This window comes from Lachancea thermotolerans (genome assembly GCF_000142805.1).
Source record: "Lachancea thermotolerans CBS 6340 chromosome B complete sequence".
Lineage (NCBI taxonomy): Eukaryota > Fungi > Ascomycota > Saccharomycetes > Saccharomycetales > Saccharomycetaceae > Lachancea > Lachancea thermotolerans.
In genome coordinates this window covers 238,383-261,228 of record NC_013078.1, presented here as the reverse complement: position 1 = coordinate 261,228, position 22,846 = coordinate 238,383, and the positions used below count along the sequence as shown (strand labels likewise).

Genomic DNA, 22,846 nt, shown 5'->3' with positions numbered 1-22,846 from the left:
CTAATGACGAGCCTTTCTTCGAATCTGTTTCATAGACCACCCAAGCGGCTACCAAAGAGCCCAAACCCGACCGTGCGCAGACGGACCAGCAATTGTCAGTTAACAATAAAAAAATAGGAGATGTCCCTGTAAGAACGAAAGGCACAGCAAGCCCATCCTATGGCCATGGAGAGTGAAATAATGATCGGTTCTGGTCTTAGATGCAACATTGAGGAATAGCGCTGGGGTCAGAGTTTTACTCAAACTGTAACACTACTGGCCCGCTCACCCCCATAGGAACTATTCCAAAAACGAAAATGCGATTTCTGCTTAGCCCTATTGGATTTGAAATTGTGCAAGCCTCGTTCGCGGGATGTTAAAAAGAGCCAGCGTCAACTTGACAAAACCGGAGGCAGATTTTACTCTGATTCAGCTACCGCAGTGAATTAAATCCACGTCAGAAACCGCACGGATACTAAAACTTTTTACGTCCTTTTCCCCTTCACGGAAATACTTTTGAGGGTGACAGGAGATTAAGATCTCAAATTCTAAAAGCCGACTGCGTTCCTATGAGCGGCCCTCGAATTCATTGCCCCAAATGTACGCAAGAAGGCACGTGCTACTCTGCTGCGTTGTAGCAAAGCTGTTCGCGAAAGAACTCAAACATGGACATCATGCCGAAGTGTGTGCTGTGAACTTGAAATCCCCACAATGTGAAGATTCAAAAAAACATTTCACTCAACATGTTCAGTTCTCCTTCCCGATTTTTGGAGATGCAGGCGGTTGTTTGGCAGTTCATGCGGGGGTGGCCTGATATTCAGCTTTTTGTATTTCGCAAGCAATGTTATATAGGTTTCTGGGCTTCCAAATCTTTCATTTCAACTTGGCCCTCTGGGTTAGGCTGCGAACTTACTAACCCATCAAAAAAAGTGTCTCTCAGTTCGCTCCACCTGGTGGTCCATGTTCCAAGAAACACTAAAATCGCTGAGGACAAGAGTTGAACCACAAACCAAGAGAGTGACGGCCATCTGCCCGTGTTGATCCACACCACAAGCAAGTTGACTGCATGAATAGTAATGCCAAAATCCCATGCCAGTTTGCTCCTACCAACAATTACCGTCAGGAAGAGAACGCATATCAGTGAATCAAGTAGCCAAAGAAGTGACAACACGATGCCGAGCGAATTTGAGAAATCAATGAATTCCCATGTAAAGAGCCATTTTGTTATCGAGACATCATAGCCACCCAGCCTTGCCCATCCATAAAATAATATGTAGGCGGTGCAGTAATAAAAGAGCTGGAGCAGAATAATCTGCAATGCTATCTTGATGGGCGAAAGGGAGTCTTGTCTGAATATCTGAGTAGGCCTCAGCTCTTGGGGAATCCTCAGGTAGCGCCTGATCGTGACCATCTTTGTAGCTGAGCACACCTATCAGCCAGCTAACAAGTAGTATTCTTACTGAAACATTTGACATGTTCGACCCTAGCGTGTCCTAAAAGCATTGATCATTATTGACGTTTTTCTTTACATGTTGAAAAAATTTCAGACCTAATCCGTAATGAGATGAGATGAGATGAGATGAGCTTCACAAGCTGGAGCAAGTACTACATCTCAGCACCATAGTCTTCCCATCAATGGATAAGCAAAAGTTCAAAGATTTTGAGGATTTTGTTCCTACTATAAGCGATAGCGAAAATGAGGTTCCGGACCTAGACGGATCGGAGGATGAAACTCTGCATCCCGAGACTAGCACCAAAACCAAATCAAAAAAGAAGAAGGCCAACAATAGCAATCCTAATGAAGACATCCATGAAGATTTGAACCCTAGCTTTCGATTCGATCTGGATGGCGCGGAAGTTTCTTCTGGGTTTGAGGGCTGGAATTTCGATGGTGACAAGAAATTAGAAACAAATCCAGACGTTGATTTGGACGGAATCATTAGAAGGAAAGGTGGGCTGATTCAAATGGCTGGAACTGGGGACAGTGAAAGCGATGGCTCTGAGAAAGAGTCAGAAAGTGAGGGCGAGTTGGCTTTGGATGGCTTCGGTATGGGCGCTGACGAAAAGAGTTCGAAGTGCCAAAGTGCAACACATGAAGGGGATGCCACAGATTCTGAAGGCGATGAAAGCGGCGTAGACGAAGATAGTGGTGTTGAGTCCGACAAGCAAACTGAAGGGCAGGAGGCTCTGATGACTGCGGGAAATGGATCTGTAAGTGACATTGAAGACGATTCTGAAGAAGCAAAGGCAGAATTTTATGCGCTAGAAGAAGAAAGCACCGAGGCAAAGAAAACAGTACACACAAACTTCAACTCCTTGTCACTGTCACGTCCAGTTTTGAAAGGGCTAGGGGCGCTGAACTATGTGAAGCCCTCGCCAATTCAAAGTGCTACTATTCCCATAGCTCTACTAGGAAAAGACATCATTGCTGGTGCTGTGACTGGTTCTGGTAAGACTGCAGCCTACATGATTCCCATTATCGAACGTCTTCTGTACAAACCTGCACAAATCGCTTCTACACGCGTTATTGTATTAACACCAACTCGTGAACTGGCTATTCAAGTATCTGACGTGGGCGCCAAACTTGCCAAGTTTGTCAACGGTATCAGTTTTGGCCTTGCTGTGGGTGGCTTGAACTTGAGGCAACAGGAACAAACATTGAGATCCAGGCCTGACATAGTCATTGCTACACCGGGTAGATTGATCGATCACATCCGGAATTCTGCGAGTTTTAACGTTGATTCTGTCGAGATTCTAGTTATTGATGAAGCTGATCGTATGCTCGAAGAGGGATTTCAAGATGAGCTGAATGAAATCATGTCATTGATCCCTAGCAAAAGACAAACATTGTTATTCTCTGCCACAATGAACTCAAAAATCAACCAACTTATATCTCTATCCCTGAAGAAACCAGTAAAGATCATGATCGATCCCCCTAGACAGGCAGCTGCAAAGCTTACCCAGGAATTTGTTCGTGTTCGTAAGAGAGATGAACTGAAACCTGCTTTACTCTTTCATCTCATTAGAAAGCTTGACGATTTGTCACAAAAAAGGGTTGTTGTGTTTGTTGCGAGAAAGGAAGTGGCGCATAAGCTTAGAATTATTCTGGGACTGCTGGGCATGAAAGTCGCAGAGCTTCATGGATCTTTATCTCAAGAACAGCGTTTGCAGGCTGTGAATGGGTTCAAGTCGCTCCAAGTCCCTGTCCTAATTTGCACGGATTTAGCATCCAGAGGTTTGGATATTCCAAAAATTGAATTTGTTATAAATTATGATATGCCAAAGACATACGACATCTATCTTCACAGAGTGGGCCGTACTGCTAGAGCTGGTCGAGAGGGGCGTTCTATTTCATTTGTGGGAGAGTCATCACAAGACAGAAATGTAGTTAAAAATGCCATAAAATCCGCTGAAGAGAACAAAAAACAGGATACGGTAGTGGGCAGAATGGTTGATTGGGCTAAAGTTGAAGAGATCAACAAACTGACCACTAACAAGGATGATGTCATAGCAGAGATTTTGGAGGAAGAAAAGCAAGAGAAAGAAATTCTGAGAGCAGAGATGGAAGTTCGTAAAGGCGAGAATATGCTGAAACATAAAGACGAAATCAGTGCTAGGCCAAGGAGGACGTGGTTTCAGACTGAGGGGGAAAAGAAAAACTCCAAAGTCATCCAAGCTTTGTCGAAGGGCAAGAAGACTGTGAATAGCAAGAAAAGGAAGAGAATCGAGGCCACTGAAGATCGCTCGCGTTCATACAAAAAGACTCAGAAAGATCGTGGCTCCGACCAACAGAGAACTTATGCGAAACAGAAGGCTAAGAAGGAGATGAAGAAGAAAAAGCAAGCCAGAAAGTAAGATTACATAATATATCAGTAGACGCTGTTGTGGTGAGTTTGGTATCCTAGAAAGGTGTTTATATAGACAGCTAATCGTAATGAAAATCTGTGGCAACTGACTGCAGCGTTTCGAGATCGTAATACATCTCCTCGGCTTCCGAATCTTGGTCACTGTGCTCAAGTTTTGTTTGATCATCGAGTCCGATAATCTGCACATTCTTCCTCAAATCCACAAGGGTGGATATTTGAGACTTTATATCATCAGAGAGTGCAGGTTTTTTCCCCAGCGCTGAAGCAACTATGAGTTGTAGACCATCTAGCCAAATATATGACGCCTCTTTGGTGTCAAGGAAAAAGCGCAGAAGCTTGGCTGCATCCTTATCCAGCAGATGGATTTCTGTGTAAACCGCTTTGTTCAAGATATTTATCAGTTTTGCATTCTCTGGCACTTTGTTTTCTGACTGAACTCTCCAGTGCTGGAATTTGTTAATACGCCGCAGAGGAATGACAATAGTCTTGGATTTTGATGCAGGGGTGTCGCTGGAGCTTATTATTTCATTTCCTTGGACTGAGGGATTCTCTTCGCTTCGGATCCTGAATTCTCTAGCCAAAAGGTTCATTTGGTTATCGCATAAAACCAAAAAATAGACCTTTGGCTGTTTAACATTGTTATCAAGTGGATTCTCGCTGTAGACCCAAGCTCCCTTCTGCAGCTGTAAAAGGCGCTGGTGACGGACGTATTCGAGAACCTGATTGGAAAGCATAGAATCGAACTGAGAAATTTGTTTTTCCCATTTCTTGTAGTGTGAAGCTCTTATTTGCTTCAATTGCAATTTTCTAAGGTCTTCATACGTCAGCGAACGAATGTTTACCAGGCACGCCCCAACGTCTGGTTCTTTAGCGCCGAGAAACGAGTCCCTTTGAAAAAAGGCAACCTTAAAAGTTTCAAGAACTGACCTGAGGTCATCGAAACTCTGTGCATTAGATTCGATCCAGAGCTCCATGAGCTTGTCCACGAGGCTAAATATGAGAATATCCTTATTCAAAAAGCATTGCAGAATGAAAACCGTTGGTTCTTCAGCACGAAAACTGCTGCTAAAACAGTGAGTTAGTTGGTCTGACAGCCACGATAATGCTTTAACAATGGGGAATGCATCATCCTCAAAAAGAAGGCGCTCCAGGAATTTCTTCCTAAAAGATAGATTGCTATCCGTCGCAAAGGTAATTAGGTCTATTGCGTTTAACAAGGAAAGCTCGGAAATTTGCTTGCCTCCCTCGTCCACAGAAGGAAAACTGTTTTCATTATCCCACTCATTAACCTTAAACTGTTTGCTCAATAAATCAAGCATCTTTCTCATCAAGTGGCTAGGTAGCTTATCGATTCCACGACCATACATTTCCTGGTCCACTTCTACGAGTTTTAAGGCGGTTCTGTGCGCCATATGCTCGACTTTGTTATCATGTTGAGGTCCAGTTTCTAAAACGGCAGTAAGAAGGGTAAAAAAACCGCCGGTCCTCAAAGCCAGACATGTGTCACATAACATGGCACTTGTCAACTGGGGCTCGTACTGGTCCAAGAGTAAAAGGCATTCCAAAAATGAGCCCACTGTTGATATAACTTCAATTTCGAGTTGTGCGTCACAGTGAGGCCACATAAACTGCGTCAACACGGTGTTAATTATAAAATTAGAGTTCACAGCAGCACAAAAGTGTTTCAAGCTCCCATTTTGCTCGGCTTTGCTTGTCAAGATTGACGCACCTTTTCTCACAATGAAATCCGCAGCCTTTATCACCTCCTCATCCTTGGGCAGCTTTTCCACAGCCGTAAAAACAAAAGCCCATCTCTCGGGTCTGGCGATCAAACAATCCTCGAAAACGCTGTTTTCGGCCGTCGACAAGGTGCGATGAAGCGTTACAAGAGCAGTCTTATCAGTTGTCTTGCTGAGTAGGTTCAAAAGCTGTTCGGCGTAATCTCTAGGAGACCCGAAAGATTGTGTTGTAAACGAATCTGACATCTCTCACCCTCGCCTCCTTTAGTATCCGTAATGGTTCTGAATGGTAAAAGAGATAGCCTTCTGAATACGCGGTTGTCCGAGTTTTTCTTTTCTTAATGCCCATTTCTTGACCGTTCGTTTTCATAAAATCTCAATTTTAATGTGACCCTCGAAGGATTCGAATAGAAGATTTTTGATTGAGTGGATTGAATTTTTGAATCTGAAATTCTTCTGGTGGAGAAAGTACATCCCTGCAACTTATGAGCGGTTAAAATCGTGAATGAAGTCTCCCAACGAAACTAGCTTTACTAATCACACCCTTGAAAATGCATCAACTTTCGGGGCTGATCTCTCTATTGAATCCAATGAGTCCCTTGTATCGCTCGATGAATACTTGAGCAACACTTTACCTCTACATTTACAACAGCTTTTCCTAGAAAACTTGCAAAAAAGGCAACAAGGGATTCTTGAAAGCGCATCTGATTCAATAATTGAGGCAGTTCGAGACTCGTCTCAACAGAAGTTTCAAAATGGGCTCCATCTGTCGCTTGATTCAGGGGTTGGCTCAAAAGGCTCAGTGTTCTCTGCATGGTCATTTGCGCAAGGACTTGTCATAGGACAATTAAGTGTAATAGTGGTGCTCATTTTTTTCATCAAGTTCTTTATTTTCAGTGAAGGCCCCATAAAGACGGAAGGTCCTAAAGGAGGGAAGTCAGGTCCAAAAAGAGACTCTGCATACGTTTCGCCCTTACTATCAACCTCAACCTCTCATTTTTTGTCATCCATCATAAAAAGAGGAGAAAGTGATGGTGCTGATTCCTCCGAAAACACTGATACCGACCGCAAGTTTTCGCAAATCAACACAATTTTAGAGAAAACATATTACAATGTTGAGACACATTCCCCAGAGACTTTGGATTGGTTCAACGTCTTAATCGGACAAACTATTCAACAATTTCGTGAAGAAGCCTTGCAGAAAGACAACATTGTTCATTCGCTCAATAATTTTATTGCAAGGAAGTCTGGAGAGCTGCCTCAATATCTCGACACAATCAAGATAACAGAACTTGACATTGGCGAAGATTTCCCTATTCTATCCAACTGTCGCATCCAATATTCGCCAAATTCTAACAAGCAGAGACTCGAGGCTAAAATAGATATTGATCTCAGTGACCGGCTTGCACTAGGCATTGAGACCAAGCTATTGGTCAACTATCCAAAACCGTTTACAGCCGCTCTTCCCATCCAGCTCACCGTTTCGATTGTGCGTTTTCAGGCATGTTTGACCGTCTCTTTGACGACTGCAGAGGAATTTGTTCCCACTTCAGAAAACGAAGCATCGTATGGTTCGGAAAATGGTGGCTACTTTTTGATGTTTTCTTTTTCACCTGAATACCGCATGGAATTCGATGTCAAATCTCTTATAGGTGCCAGATCGAAATTGCAAGATATACCTAAGATTGGCAGCTTAATAGAATCTCAGATCAAAAAGTGGTTCGTTGAGCGGTGCGTTGAGCCACGATTCCAATTCATAAAACTACCAAGCTTATGGCCAAGAAGCAAAAACACGAGAGAGGAAAAGACAGAGAATGATGACATTTCAATGAAATCTACTGATTTGTAGAAAGGCTATTTTAAAGTGGGGTGTGCTACAAAAAATTGAGGCTGCCAGTGGCACCATCAAAAAAACACCCCTCATTGCGGCAGAAGATATCAAACTTTTCGTTCATCAAATGGCACTGGTCATTCGAAGCCCCAGATGAATCTTGTGGAATCCAGAGGCACTTTTCCTTCACAAAAAAGGGGAACAGGTCTTTTCTTGGGTGCTCGGTGAGCAGTGATTCTTCATCTTCCTTTAACGGTAAAAAGTTGATGTACTTGTCATAGAATTTCGAAATTTTGAAATGAGCTAGAATTGTGAAGATAAAAACCAATGCCATACAAATCACTAGCACGTACCGATTTGAAAGCGCAAATAGCCCTATCATGCAAATTTCGAGGCAGTAAATTCCTGCATATGACTGCATCAGTGCTTGAGGATAAAGTTTCCCGAAAGTTTCAGACTTACCTCGGCTGTGTTGCTGATGATTCAGGCGGCACTTGAATGAAAACTGGACGATAAGAAACGTAACTGTGGCGAAAATGAGTACTAACGGCGCAATCACACTGTAAACGATGCCAATACTGGCAATAGTTGAAAATAAGGGATATACTGAGCCCCACATGTTTTCAGAGACTACCTCCATTCTTTTCCGAACTTTTCTGGGGGTTCTGATGCACCAACGGTAGTAAAATAACTCAAAGAGAAGCTCTTTCACCTGCAGTAGATTTCCACCGAAGTAAGCCAACCCTCTGATAAAAATAAATGAATAAAAAAAGTTGGAACTTTTTGGCAAGTTGGCTGCTAGCAGATCTGGAAGGCTAGTAGGATTGTTTATTAGTTTTTCAAATATAACCGATATTCCGGAGGAGACAGTTACAACGAGGAAAATGTGAACAAAAAAAAAAACGAACAGCCACCTTTGCACATCCAACTCAATTTCAGCACCAGTCCTGTTCACCTTTAGTATGCTAAGCCATCGAAAAATAAAAGGAACAATGTCAATGAGAAAAATAAGGAAAAGAATAGGAACCAAGCTTGACAAAACGCTGCTAAAAAAGGCGTTATCAGAATCCAACCAAGTAAAAAAGGGCACCAGTATTTTCATGTTGGGGACTTGGGATATCAAGCCGACGAATGCTACCGGCAGAACCCAACCGAGAATGACTAAAACTGCGATGAGATCAGCGAAAATGATGCGAACCACTTTCAGCCACCTGCTTGACTGTATTACGTTACTCCATATCATGTCAATTGGGTTTGGTCCTATTATCACATTATTGAGCTCCTTAAATTTATCAGAAATCAAGACTTGAGCGAAAAGATGAGCAGTTCTCGAACTCTTGAAAGTTATGAATAATTTTTTTGGGTGCTCTTCCTGCTTTTGATCTCCATCTGCCACGAACGGTGTTGGCTTCTCGCTCAATTCCTTCCACTTTTCTCGATTCTGAATTAGCTCAGTCGCCAATTTTTCAAGGGCCTTCATTAGTGATTCTCTGGCCTGATCCTTATTGAGTCTGAACTTAATAATATTAAATGAACTGGGAATCCCTAAGGCTCGAAGCCATCTTGTGTTGATCTTGATGTGGCTTTTTTGCTTAGATATGTGCTTTATTGTGATGTTCAAATTATGAGAAGACAATCGAAGTTTACTAGCCCAGCGAGCGCATCCATATCTTGACACCTTTTCTTTCCGAATTTTCCTAGCAGTGCCATTATTATAGATTTTTTTCGAACGCTCGGGTCCGTAGCACTGTTGGGCGCTCTCAGCTTTCCGCCCGAGTTTGTTTGTGCGTACTGCATATTTATCAGAAACATCCGTTGCAAAGCCGGAGACAGCACGCTCGTTAGGAGGGAGTGCTTTTTGAGTACCACACTGGTTCGACTGAAGTACAATCAGTTTAAGCTGGAGATGTTCCAACTTGTCAATAATCTTCTTATCTTTTTGGTAATACTTTTTCAAACGCTGGTAGTTTGTAGGCAAGAAAGTCAGCTGTATATCATTTGAGTCTGCAAAACGAAACAGCTTGGGAAGCTGTGCTCTGTTTAAAAACATATCCCTTGGTATGTTATCTAGGAATAGAACTGATTGGTAGAAGGATCCTGGGACCTCGTTATTTGAAAGAGCTTTGTTTCTTTCGGCAATAAAGAATTTTAACTCCTTGATTAATAGTGCGTGAAACCATAGCACGACGAACGCTGCGAGAATGAAGTGGAAAATTAACCTGTCGGCATGCTGTAGTGAAACGTTAGAGATTGAGAGTTTATCGAGCCCTTGTGCCTTCAAGGAATCCTCTATTTCCAAAAAGTGTGATGTTAATCTCGCTTCAGTTTCGTTAAAGGCTTGCAAACTATCTATTTTACACCTTTGCCTTAATACCTTGGCCCCTGAACAATAATGGATGGGGATAAGAACAGGAATATTGATTACGGATAGACTCAGAAAAAATAATCCAAATGCCTTCATGAACCTAAGGAAAAAAAAGGAATCAAGGCCGTTGGCTCGCTTGTATTCGTTGAGAGGAGTTTTCCAAGCAGACTTTACCCAGCCTAGTGGTCCGTTTTCTTGTAGCGAGCGCATTTCATTGGCCTCTGACAATTGAAAATTACGCGTCTGATAAAGCGTCTTAAGCTTTCCCCGCAACATGGTGAATAGAAGCGTCTGCAAGCCACAGTAAACTATTGAAACTACGAGACTGGATATTAAAGCATCAAATGACATGCCAGTGTGCTTCTGTGCCGAGCCCGCTCTTGTTGTATTTAGAAAGGTGGTAAGAATACTTTCCGTAATGCTATAGTGTCTATTTTCACTTCTGAAACTGGCAGTATTGAAATCCATTGATATAGCGGTCGTCATGTAGTCAGTTTCTATGATAGGTTGGATGCATTTGGCAAATTCTGGTTTGGGGGTGTTTTGGTTGGAACCAAGCATCGAAGCCATTTTCGCTGAAACTGGCAGCAGAGAATATAAACAACATTTTGGCATAGTGTCACTTCACGATTTTGTGACATCCCTTCTTTCACGTGCGCGATGTCAAAAACGCATTTTGTTAAATTACTCAGGGCAACATACATTGACCATGGTAGGTACAATAGGCGAGAAGAAGGAAGCAGATAATGTCATTCGGAGATAGGAAGTTTAGGTCCAGACGACAGCAACTTGCCTATGAAGCCTCTATCGCCGGTAAGTACCAGGCTCGTATGAAGAAAAATCCCTTTCTGTACTTCGGGCTGCCTTTTTGCTCAATAATCGTTCTAGGCTCCTACTGGCTTTCTGGTTTTACTGCAGTTAGATATGAACAGAAGGACCGCAAAATTCAAGAGATGAGCGAAGATGATTTAGTTAAAATGAAGGCAAACAAGAGACAATTTGATATAAAGGAAGAGTATTATCGTTTACAGGGGCTTGGTGAGCAAGATTGGGAGCCTGTACGAGTCCCTAGGATGAAGGGGGAATCAGAGAATGTCTGGTGAATGAGATGTTACGATTCGCAATCAGATTTAGGTAGTGTAGCACACGTTACTAAACCTACACTTCTGATCTTTGCCGCCATCAATACCCCCTTCTACCCTCAGCACTACATCGGTATGTGACAAGTTATGGCATGACGCGCGCCTGTAAATAATGTTTGTAAATGAATGGTCTCTGTTTTTGGGTCCCTCTTCTTGCATTTGAACATTGTCGTAAGATTCACCTGATGATTGCCATGCAATTATTCAATATTTCAACATTTTAAACACGGAGCTAAGCTTTGCGTATACATAAAGTAAAAAACTTTCCCTGTGTGCGTAATATTCCAAACAAAGGTAGTGACTAATTTTCGTTCTAGTCTTCTGGTTCTCAGTAAAGATACGCTCTGCGCTGTTGAGATATAAATCGCGCATTTTTGGATACGAGGGACGGTGGGCAGTCAATCAAATTAACTCCAAGAAAGACAAGGCCTTAAGTTGAGCATTCACTTTAAATGCTAGAAAGAACTTCCACACCAAAATCTCTCTTGCAACCGTCGCTTCTTCTCAAGGATACTTTCTTGGGCTTGATCAACTCTGTCTCTTGTAGCCACCATATCAATGAGGCTGTTACCCGACCAAAATCTCATGTCAAGTTTGGCTGATGACAATATAATTATTGTCAAAAGCTGCTGGAGATGATGAAGCCTTAATAATGACAGCAGAGGATACGGCATAATGAGCCTCAACGAGTTTGCGGAAGCTCAAAAGACACACTACACAGTATGCCCTAAAGTCAAAAGAAGGAGAATATCATGTGAGAAAGGGATTGATCCTTTCGTGAAATTGCTGGCAGGCAAAGAATCCATGCAGATGGTTAACAAGCGATGGGTTCTTTATCATCAGCTTCATTCCCAGTTCCATGCGCAGGTTGAAGAAATTGTTCACAGAGTCAGTATAGACATGTACCGAGAGATTTCAAGCGTGCTTTCCAAGGACACAAGCAAACGAACGTCACCCTCATTCAACTGCCTCTTTCTACTTGGCTCGGATAGTACAACAACAATAGAACTGCATGAGCAAAATTCTAAAACGATGCAGGCCATCATAGACCTAACTCCAAAAGAGTCCCCTAACGTTAGGATGATGTTGAGAAGGTCAATGTTTAAGCTCCTGAGCGCAACGGAAGCCCCCCTGCGAGTTAAAACTGATGAGAAAGAAAGCTTTGCCCCTGAAGGAGATATGGGTGAGCTGCCACGAACATCCCCACTCGGAATCTCATATGATCTCTCCCTCGTTCAAAATTTTCGGAAGCTTTTTGGCAAGAGGCTGAAACTTATATTTAACTTCAAAGATGTTGATTCATTCAATTCCCAAGTTCTTGATGATTTCATAATCCTACTAAAGTCTGCTTTGAATTACAAAGATGTTGAAATATGCCTTGTTCTGAACATAAACACAAATCTATCGAACATTCAAAAAAATTTGCGGCAATCAACCATTCGTCTCTTGAAAAAAGACTTCACAGTCATTGACCTCTCTCATAACAAGGGCCACAAATATGCAAACCAGACCTTTCAGAGCTTTCTGAACACTGTTGATGGGAAGCTAAACTTATCCGCGGAGTTCATCAAGTTTATTCTCGATAAAATGTCCAACAATGCTACACATAATCTCCAGCTGCTAATAAAAATCCTGGACTATTCTCTTATGTCTTATTTCTTCCAAAATCCGTTTTCTGTTTTCATTGATCCAACGAATGTTGTGAACTTTGACGAAAACTACTTACCTCCGCTCCTGAAATGTCCTACATTCATGACTTTTGTTGAAGGTATGGTACACGCGCATGCACCCTCTGAGGAGATAATGGCATTACTAGATAACAAAAACTCAACTCTGGAGGAGTTTTTTACCGAGTTTCTTGTACGAGAAAATCCCATCAATGACCATTTGAAGTTGGTTGTCGATGTTCTCGAGAACCAACTAGGAGTCTTCAACTACAACCTGATAGATCTTTACTATCATATGCTTACTGGGAAGTTACATGAATTTTTACAGAGATGGCCTGAATGTCAACAGTTCGAGGATATTTTGAAGTTCGAGCCTGTGGACATAATATTTCAGGAACTTTTCACACTGGACAACAGCAAAGAACTTTTTTCTCAATCCCTATTTCCATTTCTTAGAACAAACCTGGAAAACAACCTAATCAATTCCGATAGAATGCTGCCGCCAGCGAAAAGGCTCCCGGGGATAAAAGATCCTTTTGAGGCCGAGTTCAATAGTAGCGTAGATCTACCACTTTGCCAATTATTCAGTCTCTACAGAGAAGCTAGTTCGATCATAAACCTCTATGATTTTTTCTTGGCTTTCAAGGAAACCCTACCCAGATCCGAAATAGCGAACTTTGTAAATTACAGCGTGGAAAACAAGGAATCCGACCTGCGTCATGAGGATAGGGAGAAGTTATCGATCTTGCTAAAAGAAAAAGGCCTCGACAATTTGTTGGACAAGATGATGTTGGTCTGGTTCGTGCAGTCGATATCCGAATTTCAGCACATGGGTCTATTAAAAACCCAAAGCAACAAATCTTACGAAGTCGTTGAAAAATGTATATGGAGGGGGCTTTAAAAAAGGCTAAATACAATGCCCTACCGTGGCAATTGGGCACTTGGCTCATGCCGCTGAGAGCGCTTTTTTCATGCACGCAAGCAATCATGGTGCTTAACTATCTATCATCAACGAAATATGCTTCAAGAAAAAGTAGGCCATTAAAGCAGTAAAGACGGAGACCGCTATCGAGAAGGGTTTCTTGTAAAAAGTTGTACTTGTAACTTTGTACCTCACAAAAGCTTCACTTCCTGCAATCCTGTCAATTAAATTTTTTAATTCAATGTTTACCTTCGTGTGTCCTTGATTGAGATCAAAATATGACTTTTCAGTGGTGACCTCAGTTTTTTGGACGGGGAGTGGACACCAAACGTCTAGCACTTCAGCACCTTCGGGAAGATAGATGGATAATGAGACGCTGTCATACACGGTATCAGCAGGCCCATTCAATATAGGGAAGGAAAGGATATAAGTGTCAGATCCGTCTTCTTGTGAGTGGAGGAACTGCGAAAGCTGATTCGTCCATCCGACTGTGAAGTTGTATTTCCAGTTTCCGAAAAGAGGGTATCTGGGCTTCAAAAAAAAGTGATCCTTTAGAACTTTGAAAGTCGACACAGCGCCCACCAGATCGGTGCAGTAATGAGCTTCAGAGCTGTCAGGCAAAATCATCTCAAGCGCAGTCAAATGTCCTCCCTTCTTTAAAGCATGTTGGCCTTTCATGTAGTCAGCTCTAGAGAAGCCAGATTTTAGAGACGCGGCGTCATTAATTAGTTCGTAATATTCTTCAAATTGCAGAGAGGAGGCCCAGTGCGACACCCATATATCTCTTTTTAAATGAGAGACCCTAGGAAGCGGAGTGTTATGCTCAAAAACCACTTCGATAGGCGAGAAGTCTTCATAAGGCATAATCGAATCGAAGGGCCCGACGACCATTTTGCCGTTTGCAACCATTCCAGCATGTTCTTCGCCATTGAAGGATTGAAGCTCTTCAAATGAAGAGGAGCCCTGAAACTCTAGCGTGTACTTTTGTGTGTTATAAGCTGAGATAGGGAATCTGTTGGTGCGTAAAAGCAACTTCTGCTCCTCACCTAAGTCCACATGGCCAGGGTAGGGCTGATACCTGGAGTTGTACACCAAGTTCAATAAAATGCTAGTTTCGTGCCCTGGTTCAATTGGCGATGGCAAGCCGATAACCCCTACTTTGATAGTCCGCCCATTGGCGACAAAATTTTGTTCTGGCATAATAGCACTCTCAATATAGGCGTCAACTCCTTTTAGCGTTGAAGAGAAAAGAGAAATTGCATCAAAGACTTCTTCTGGAAGCACGAAGTAATATTGACGAACTGGTTCATCGTGAATGTTTTTGATTCGAATGTCAACCAGTTCTTGAGTGTACGATCTGCTCACATCAATCGTTCTGTGGAGTTCAAGATTCTCCCATAACTTGGGGATAATTCCTGCATCCAGGTCGCCCACGACAAAATTCAGGAAGAGTAAAAAGATCGCTGCTAAGCGAGTTGCAGACAACATCTCTCCTACTGTTTTAAGCAACGATGAACACTTGTAATACATTTTTAGGACAGACAATTATCGTGTTTTCAACTATAAACTTGGTCAAAAAAGTCAATTTCAACGAACATCCACTCAAATTGTTTACAATACTAAGTCTTGCAAATGAGCAGGCTGGGTACAAAGGCGTCACTGTCGACTCGTTTTACTGCTCAAGATGACCAGCTAACCTCAGCACTGATACATGGTGACTCTATGTACTCTACTGGCTCTTTGCTCAAAAAGGACATCCATGACCTTCTGAAAGAAGCAAAGGCTTCTAGTTCGCAGTTTTTGCCCGAAAATAACCACCTGAACCCACCAGACGAGCCTGAAGAGCCGCTCTATCACTTACCATTTCATCCAGCTAAGGAAACGGGTTACTTGGGTGACCTTTCGCAGATATTCGGGGAGTTCGACCCTAATTTCACCTCCAAAAACCGCGCTAAATGTGATGATGCTTTAATCCTATTGTTGTTCAACAAAACGCAGGTTTTCCTTTTGAGAAATGGTTTCTCTTTAGATTTCCTGATGATTTTAAAGAGATTTGTCGAGTTACTTGTTGAAGAAGGGTTGAACCCATTGGAAAACGAATCTTTGTTGGAGTTGCAGAACGAGCTGGAAAAAGGTTGGGAAATCACACCAAGTTTTGTTGCATTGTTGGATACATTTATGATGAACCCCAAGAACATCTACATTGCACTCGCCCTGTTCGAGTTTAAAAGCAAGAGACATTCATTAAAGATTAATTTTACAAGATGGAAATTGCAAACTGAGCTTGAATTGAACTTGAGGCAACTCACTGATATATGGAACTCGTATATCAAGCAAAAACATTTGCAAAGATGGGAGAACACCTATCGCTTCAGGTCTGAAGATCTTAAAGGAGAGGCCGATAGTTTTTATAATTTCAAGAGCCTTTCCAATGCTACAGATAAGTGGATGAAGCGTATGGATGAGCAAAAAATTAAGCAAGAGTTAGCCGATGCTTTTTTAATTCAAAAAGAATTCAAGACTATTCAAAAGGCCTATACTTTGCAAATAAGATCTCGTGAACTTGCACTTCGAGCGCACTCGAAAAGCTGCTTGGGCCGTTTTTTTACGACATGGAGGCTAGCTGCTCGTCTAAAGGAGACTAGACGACAGCTAAGTGCTCCTACCGAGGGCCTCTTTTTCAGGAAATTTCGACAGAAGTATCGAAACTTAGATTCCCTAAGTGATAAAGCTCGTATTCTTGAGAAGAGCCTAGTTTTGAGCCCTATATTAATCCTCTGGAAGGAACGTTTGATTCAAAGGGTAGAAAAAACAAAACACCTTGAAATTCTTGAACTCATTTTTCAGCGGAAAATGGCACTAAAAGTGCTGAAATCTGCATTCACATGGAAAGAAAGAGAGGCAGCTGCCAAAGAGTCGATCCACTTCACCCTTCTAAAATATTTCTTTTGTGACGTCTGGCGTAAGAGATTGAATGAGAGACAGCTCTTTAGCGAGCACACTCTCAGACAAGATGCTTTACTCTGTTGTAAGTACTGCACGCTATGGCGGAACCGTGTTATGGTAAAAAAGAAGGCAAACGATCATTATCAAAGAGCTATGAGTCAAAAGTATTTCGAACTTTTTCAGCTAAAATGTGCGTACTCCAGGAATGAGAGGCGAAAGCGTGAAAGTTCTACTCGACTTATTTTTGAGCGTTGGCAAAGAGCTACAGAGCTGAACCTGCAGCTTAAAGCGTATGAATCAAATTTTTTAAGGCTGTTCTGGCGGCATGAATGGAAACGGAAATACGCAAACTTTAACGACCTGACGAGTATCACAATAAAATGTCACAACTCCCTAGTAGTGAAACAGTATTTCTTCCGCTGGGCCAAAAAGAAGGAAAACTACGAAACTCTCAGATCCAAAGCTTTCCTCTTTGCGAAAACCAGGGTGATCACTAAAATGAGGCTTGTTGCTCAGCGCGTGAAAAAGCTAGATGCAGTTGCGAGAAAATACCGAACTGAGTCAGATGCTGAGTGTAAACGGAGATATATGACTTTATGGCTGGCTAGTTTGAAGGTTCAGATGAGGCTGAAGCATGAGATACTTCTGGACCAATACTCATCTTTGACAGGCCAGGTCCTTATTGTGCGATACCTAAAAGTGTGGAGAACAAGGACTCGGTATTTGAGGACAGAGTGTGAAGAAGCTGCGGATCGCCTGAGATATGAAAGTTTAGTAGGCATGATGTTCCGCAAAGCTCTCGATAAAATGCGTACGTATGAACAATGGAACTCCGTTTCCGAAGAACTGAACCTCCAATCTGTGCTTTTGAACCATTTCAATATTTTCAAACAGAGCTACGCAGAGCTCAAGCAAATGAGTGAATATCTCGAAAGAATCAGAGCGGAGAAAGACCTTACCGCTCTTGTCAAATGTATGAATATGTGGACAATGAAACAGCTAAAATGTACCCGAAATATCGAAACTGTTGAAATATTCCGAAACCGGTGGAACAGGGCCAGTCTGAGGGCAATTATGCTGCTATGGAAAGAAAAAGCCGAAACAGTGAACACAAGTTCTGCAACAAAATTACGCCATGAACTATATGAAGGCGGTGATAAAGTTGAAGACCAATCTCTAGTGACTCCAACCCGAATAAAGAAGAGCGGAAATATAACTATACCGGGTTCAGAGAGAATGAAGCAAAATCGCATGGAAGCGATGAGGAATCACTATCGGCGCGCTAGAAAAGCAATTCCGAGCCCCATCAAGTTTTCAGATAATTTAGACACCATCACAAAAAAACGCCTTGAAATTGGAGATAGAGAAAGTTCCGAGCCCTCTCCTCCTCCAAAGCTGGACCTCGGAAAGATCAATAAGAAACTTGCATCTCGGCATACAAAAATTAGCTTCAAAACCATTCCTGAGACAAAGTTCAGTATGGAAGCATCACCAGAGAGACCCCCGAGACTAGTTGTCGACCCTTCCTTTTTGAGCAGCCGTCCTGACGAGGTCGACAGTTCCCCAAGCATTAGATAATCTTATATATGCCTATAGTAATGGGAAAGTTTCCAAAGTTTGAACTGAGGTCACGAGACTGTTAACCGGACGAGATATGTAATTCCAGAATTAAAGGTGGCAAAAGAGCCTTCACATATCATCAACATCTGTGCCGCGAAGAGCCAGCAACCTAACAAGGCATTCAATCATGAACGGCATTCAAGTTGATATCAACCATTTGAAAAAAGGCGAAGTCAGTTTGGGCACCTCTATGTATGTACAAAAATTGCACTCCTTCTACCTTTCGATAGAGAAGATCATACTGGCGATAAGCGTATACTAACACACATCCTTTAGAATGGCCGTTACTTTCAGGGATGGCGTGATTCTCGGCGCAGACTCGAGAACTACTACTGGTGCGTATATTGCCAATCGGGTCACCGACAAGCTTACGAGGGTACATGAAAAAGTGTGGTGCTGCAGATCCGGATCTGCAGCAGATACTCAAGCAGTCGCAGACATTGTACAACATTACCTCGAGCTCTATACTGCTCAATTTGGTGAACCATCCACAAAAACTGCTGCTTCTATTTTCAAAACACTATGTTATGAGAACAAAGATAACCTGACAGCGGGCATTATTGTCGCAGGCTATGACGAGAAAAACAAAGGTGAAGTTTACAGCATACCGCTCGGGGGATCTGTCCATAAACAAAAATATGCCATTGCTGGGTCTGGTTCTACATTCATCTACGGTTATTGTGACAAGAATTATAAAGAGAATATGTCGAAGGACGAAACTGTGTCTTTCATGAAGAATTCTCTGTCGCAAGCTATCAAATGGGACGGCTCGTCAGGTGGCGTAATTAGAATGGTTGTTTTGACAAAGGATGGTGCTGAACGTCTCATTTTTTACCCTGAAGACTACGAGAACTTGTAGCGTGGGATTAGGTAAGACCATATATACGTACGAAGAGATTTCAGCACAACATGAGTACTCATTTCGCTTTAGATGCTTTTGGTTAATCTTGAAAGTTTTGAAACTTATCATCTCATGTAATGAGTTCTCTTGAGAATCTCTTGTCACGCGTACTCCCTGAAAACAAAAAGTTCGAGCTTTTGCATTTGCAAAGCCCCCCAAAAGAAAGCCACTCAGTTTTTGTCCAACAGCGCTCCGACTGCACGCAGACAGTTGTTAAGGTTCAACATTTTTTTGGGCTGGGCGCTGATGAGAAGATCTTTTACAGCCTGGAATTGTTTGTCTACTTGACAATTGAGTCCTCAAAGGCTATTGAGAAGCTTATCTTCGTTTCAAAAGCAGACACTAACGGATACTGCGACGAGAAAATATCTGTTAAAGACATAACAACAGCGATACTTGACTACATTGTCACTTTGGACCCTTCACACTATTTATCTAAAGAAATAAAAGTCTCGGGAACCTCACCAGGATGCGGGCCTTCCATTACGCGGTGCACAACTACAAAAAGAGCTTTGAAGATACTAAAAGCAAGGCACGACAGCAAGAAGGGCGATAACTGCCCAAACAGAGGCTTCTTCCGCAACATTGAGGGCAAAGATCCAGACTGGACCTGTAAAATCTGCCTTTTTACAAGGTCTGAACCACAGTACCTCTTCTCGGAGTCCTCTCGTAATCCTAAAAAGCATATTTTATCCGGCGAGCAGTTACTTCGTTGGTGGCTTTCCGTCATTGACAAGATCCTAGTGAGACACTTTGACAGTGGCACAAAGGCTACATTGCAGATCCCGGGTGAAGAAGAATCACGAACTCTTAGGTATTTAAGCAACAACAAGGCTCCGTTTTGGAGGGTTGGCGATATATTTAGCGGCAAATCCAGTGAACTAGCTATTTTCGCAATCCCGGTTTTTCCAGACGACCCAAAAGGCCGTTTCTTGGAACAGGTTGTTGAAGAAAATCGAGCCAAAAAGGTACGTCTATCTGATTTCTGGGTGGAGCTACAAGTCCAGCAGGAATTTCGGCTGGGTTGCACGGTTTCTGTGATTGGCGTGGACGGCCGAATCCCTAAAAAGTGTTTTGGGCCCCACAACAATGAAGTTATAGTGATGCCAAGCAAAAAAGTTTTCAGTATAGTTAAAAGCTACATTGTTGGGGAGCAATATGATACATCTGAGGGCGCTTATGAGGCCTACGCAAATCTACGGGATTTCCTCCATTTGCGGATGCAAAGAAGTCTCTTAGAGATTCGGGGCTGTCGCAAAAGCAGTGAGCCAGGTTCGAAAGGTACTGGTTCGGATAGAAATGCCCCAGTCCGTCCCCTGAATACTTTGACAGTGCGTAGGAAGGTCAAGAAGTCAATCTAGAGTCCACTGTGTATGGGCCATTTACAGTCACTCACCACGATCATAATTTGATTGGTTAAGATCTCTTTTTGTAGGAACTTGCCATATGCATCACTTTACTCGACCTAAATTTTGTTTATAAGAAAAACTGGTACATTGCGTAGCGACATTTGAACTAGGACAAGCAGCGACTAATTCTAAAAATGGCAAGCTTGGAAGACCTCATCCCAACAGTGAACAAACTGCAAGATGTTATGTACGATGCCGGCATTGACACCTTAGACCTTCCCGTTCTAGCGGTGATTGGATCTCAATCCTCTGGCAAGTCGTCCATCTTGGAGACACTTGTAGGAAAAGACTTTTTACCCAGAGGAACGGGGATTGTCACCAGACGCCCATTGGTCCTTCAACTTAACAACATCTCTCCGAATTCTCCTTTAATCAACGAGTACCAGGATATCCATGGCCAGAATTACGACACTAGTGACACTAAAGGTGAGCTAACTCTGGAAGATCACCTTAGAAAAAGCCAAGGTTTCGAGCCCACAACCAAGGATGAGTGGGGCGAGTTCCTGCATTTGCCTGGTCGCCGCTTCTATGATTTTGGTGAAATAAGACAAGAGATCGAAAATGAAACAGCCCGAATCGCAGGAAAAAACAAAGGGATTAGCCGTATACCTATCAACCTCAAAGTTTTCTCACCGAGGGTTCTAAATTTGACACTCGTAGACCTGCCAGGGATCACCAAGGTACCTATTGGTGAACAACCAGCGGACATCGAAAAGCAAATTAAAAACTTGATTTTGGAACATGTCGCAAAACCTAATTGCATCATCCTCGCCATATCCCCGGCTAACGTTGACCTCGTCAATTCCGAATCACTCAAGTTGGCTAGAGATGTGGACCCTCATGGGAAAAGAACAATTGGTGTGATTACCAAAATGGATTTAATGGATAGCGGAACAAATGCTTTAGACATTCTTTCAGGTAAATTATATCCCTTGAAATTGGGTTTCGTGGGAATTGTGAATAGATCGCAACAGGACATACAAGCGAATAGAAGTGTTGAGGAAGCGCTGAACAACGAAGAGATCTTTTTCACTCGTCATCCTGTTTATAGAACAATATCGACGAAATGCGGGACAAGATACCTGGCTAAGCTACTAAATCACATCTTAATGAATCATATTCGTGACAAACTGCCAGACATAAAGGCGAGACTGAATACCTTGATGGGACAGACAGAACAAGAATTAGCGACATATGGCGGTAGTGGAATAATTACAAAAGAAAACCGAGCGGGGCTAGTATTGCAGCTTATGAATAAATTTGCAGCACGTTTTGTTTCCTCCATCGAAGGCACATCATCTGATATTAGTACGAAAGAACTTTGTGGGGGCGCGAGGATTTACTACATTTACAATAATATTTTTGGGCACTCGCTTGAATCAATAAATCCGACGTCTAACTTATCCACGGCAGATATTCGGACGGCGATTCGGAACTCGACCGGGCCACGTCCTTCCCTGTTTGTTCCTGAGCTTGCGTTTGACTTGCTTGTGAAACCTCAAATATATCTCCTACTCGAGCCCTCTCAACGATGTGTGGAAATGGTCTACGAAGAGCTAATGAAAATATGCCACAATTGCGGATCGCCCGAGCTCGCAAGGTATCCTAAACTACAGGCCAAGCTCATTGAAGTCGTTAGCGAGCTGCTAAGAGAAAGGCTTGGGCCCACTCGTTCTTATGTTGAAAGCTTAATTGACATCCACCGGGCCTACATCAACACCAATCACCCTAACTTCCTGAGTGCTACCGATGCTATGTCCGACATTGCTGAAGCCAAAAAGAATAAACAGAAGGCAACACCTGGGAAGTCGGATCTTGAAAATGCTAAGATATCTCTCGTCAAGGAACTCTCCAGAAAGGATGCTGAACTCCAGTTTTCAAATGCAACAGGGAAAGAGATTCCAGAATCTTCAACTCCTAGTGAAGCTTCCTCCGAAGAGGAAGAGAGGATTCCTAGTAAAGAGTCCAAGGATTCCTTTCTGAACTACTTTTTCGGGAAAGATCAACAAAAGTCCGGTCACTTCACCAAATTCCCAGAGAATGGTCAATTTCCAGGCTCACACAGTTTTGATCAAGCAGAAAATGCTCCTCCTTCATCAGATTTTGAAAAGCTACAAATAAATGGTTCTACGACTGAAAGGACTTTCGATGAACCCAAGCTGACCGAAAGAGAAGAGTTAGAATGTGAGCTTATCAGGAGGCTAATCATCTCTTATTTTGGTATCGTTAGAGAGATGATTCAGGATCAGATTCCTAAGGCAGTAATGTGCCTTCTTGTCAATTTCTCAAAGGAGATAATTCAGAATCGCCTTGTGACAAAACTGTATAAAGAGTCTTTGTTCGAGGAATTACTATTAGAAGACCAAAACTTGGCACAAGACAGAGAGAAGTGTGTCAAGTTGCTAGATACCTACAAAGAAGCATCAAAAATCATAGGCGACATTCTATAAATGGTAAGT

At 42.5% G+C, this 22,846-nt stretch overlaps 12 protein-coding genes across 12 annotated transcripts; 8 read left to right on the top strand and 4 right to left on the bottom strand.

Annotated features, from left to right (window-relative positions):
- Window positions 1–823: 823 nt before the first annotated feature.
- SYS1 (Sys1p) lies at window positions 824–1,390 on the bottom strand (the record flags this gene model as incomplete). The annotated part of the gene is made up of 1 exon (XM_002551886.1): window positions 824–1,390. The coding sequence occupies one exon, from the start codon at window positions 1,388–1,390 to the stop codon at window positions 824–826; it is 567 nt and encodes a 188-aa protein (XP_002551932.1).
- A 224-nt stretch (window positions 1,391–1,614) lies between these two features.
- Window positions 1,615–3,834, top strand: DRS1 (putative ATP-dependent RNA helicase; the record flags this gene model as incomplete). The annotated part of the gene is made up of 1 exon (XM_002551885.1): window positions 1,615–3,834. The coding sequence occupies one exon, from the start codon at window positions 1,615–1,617 to the stop codon at window positions 3,832–3,834; it is 2,220 nt and encodes a 739-aa protein (XP_002551931.1).
- Window positions 3,835–3,904: 70 nt separating this feature from the next.
- Window positions 3,905–5,830, bottom strand: LMO1 (Lmo1p; the record flags this gene model as incomplete). The annotated part of the gene is made up of 1 exon (XM_002551884.1): window positions 3,905–5,830. One exon carries the CDS (start codon window positions 5,828–5,830, stop codon window positions 3,905–3,907), a length of 1,926 nt encoding a protein of 641 aa, XP_002551930.1.
- A 259-nt stretch (window positions 5,831–6,089) lies between these two features.
- Window positions 6,090–7,433, top strand: MMM1 (ERMES complex subunit MMM1; the record flags this gene model as incomplete). The annotated part of the gene is made up of 1 exon (XM_002551883.1): window positions 6,090–7,433. The coding sequence occupies one exon, from the start codon at window positions 6,090–6,092 to the stop codon at window positions 7,431–7,433; it is 1,344 nt and encodes a 447-aa protein (XP_002551929.1).
- A 25-nt stretch (window positions 7,434–7,458) lies between these two features.
- Window positions 7,459–10,395, bottom strand: SPO75 (Spo75p; the record flags this gene model as incomplete). Its single annotated transcript, XM_002551882.1, has 1 exon — window positions 7,459–10,395. The coding sequence occupies one exon, from the start codon at window positions 10,393–10,395 to the stop codon at window positions 7,459–7,461; it is 2,937 nt and encodes a 978-aa protein (XP_002551928.1).
- A 131-nt stretch (window positions 10,396–10,526) lies between these two features.
- On the top strand, window positions 10,527–10,883 carry COX16 (Cox16p; the record flags this gene model as incomplete). Its single annotated transcript, XM_002551881.1, has 1 exon — window positions 10,527–10,883. One exon carries the CDS (start codon window positions 10,527–10,529, stop codon window positions 10,881–10,883), a length of 357 nt encoding a protein of 118 aa, XP_002551927.1.
- A 714-nt stretch (window positions 10,884–11,597) lies between these two features.
- ORC3 (origin recognition complex subunit 3) lies at window positions 11,598–13,490 on the top strand (the record flags this gene model as incomplete). Its single annotated transcript, XM_002551880.1, has 1 exon — window positions 11,598–13,490. One exon carries the CDS (start codon window positions 11,598–11,600, stop codon window positions 13,488–13,490), a length of 1,893 nt encoding a protein of 630 aa, XP_002551926.1.
- A 93-nt stretch (window positions 13,491–13,583) lies between these two features.
- On the bottom strand, window positions 13,584–15,041 carry OST1 (dolichyl-diphosphooligosaccharide--protein glycotransferase subunit OST1; the record flags this gene model as incomplete). The annotated part of the gene is made up of 1 exon (XM_002551879.1): window positions 13,584–15,041. The coding sequence occupies one exon, from the start codon at window positions 15,039–15,041 to the stop codon at window positions 13,584–13,586; it is 1,458 nt and encodes a 485-aa protein (XP_002551925.1).
- Window positions 15,042–15,143: 102 nt separating this feature from the next.
- Window positions 15,144–18,035, top strand: SFI1 (Sfi1p; the record flags this gene model as incomplete). Its single annotated transcript, XM_002551878.1, has 1 exon — window positions 15,144–18,035. The coding sequence occupies one exon, from the start codon at window positions 15,144–15,146 to the stop codon at window positions 18,033–18,035; it is 2,892 nt and encodes a 963-aa protein (XP_002551924.1).
- Window positions 18,036–18,204: 169 nt separating this feature from the next.
- Window positions 18,205–18,936, top strand: PRE3 (proteasome core particle subunit beta 1; the record flags this gene model as incomplete). Its single annotated transcript, XM_002551877.1, has 2 exons — window positions 18,205–18,269; window positions 18,354–18,936. The coding sequence occupies 2 exons, from the start codon at window positions 18,205–18,207 to the stop codon at window positions 18,934–18,936; spliced, it is 648 nt and encodes a 215-aa protein (XP_002551923.1).
- Window positions 18,937–19,055: 119 nt separating this feature from the next.
- On the top strand, window positions 19,056–20,339 carry RTT109 (H3 histone acetyltransferase RTT109; the record flags this gene model as incomplete). Its single annotated transcript, XM_002551876.1, has 1 exon — window positions 19,056–20,339. The coding sequence occupies one exon, from the start codon at window positions 19,056–19,058 to the stop codon at window positions 20,337–20,339; it is 1,284 nt and encodes a 427-aa protein (XP_002551922.1).
- Window positions 20,340–20,521: 182 nt separating this feature from the next.
- DNM1 (dynamin-related GTPase DNM1) lies at window positions 20,522–22,837 on the top strand (the record flags this gene model as incomplete). The annotated part of the gene is made up of 1 exon (XM_002551875.1): window positions 20,522–22,837. The coding sequence occupies one exon, from the start codon at window positions 20,522–20,524 to the stop codon at window positions 22,835–22,837; it is 2,316 nt and encodes a 771-aa protein (XP_002551921.1).
- Between the last annotated feature and the right edge of the window lie 9 nt (window positions 22,838–22,846).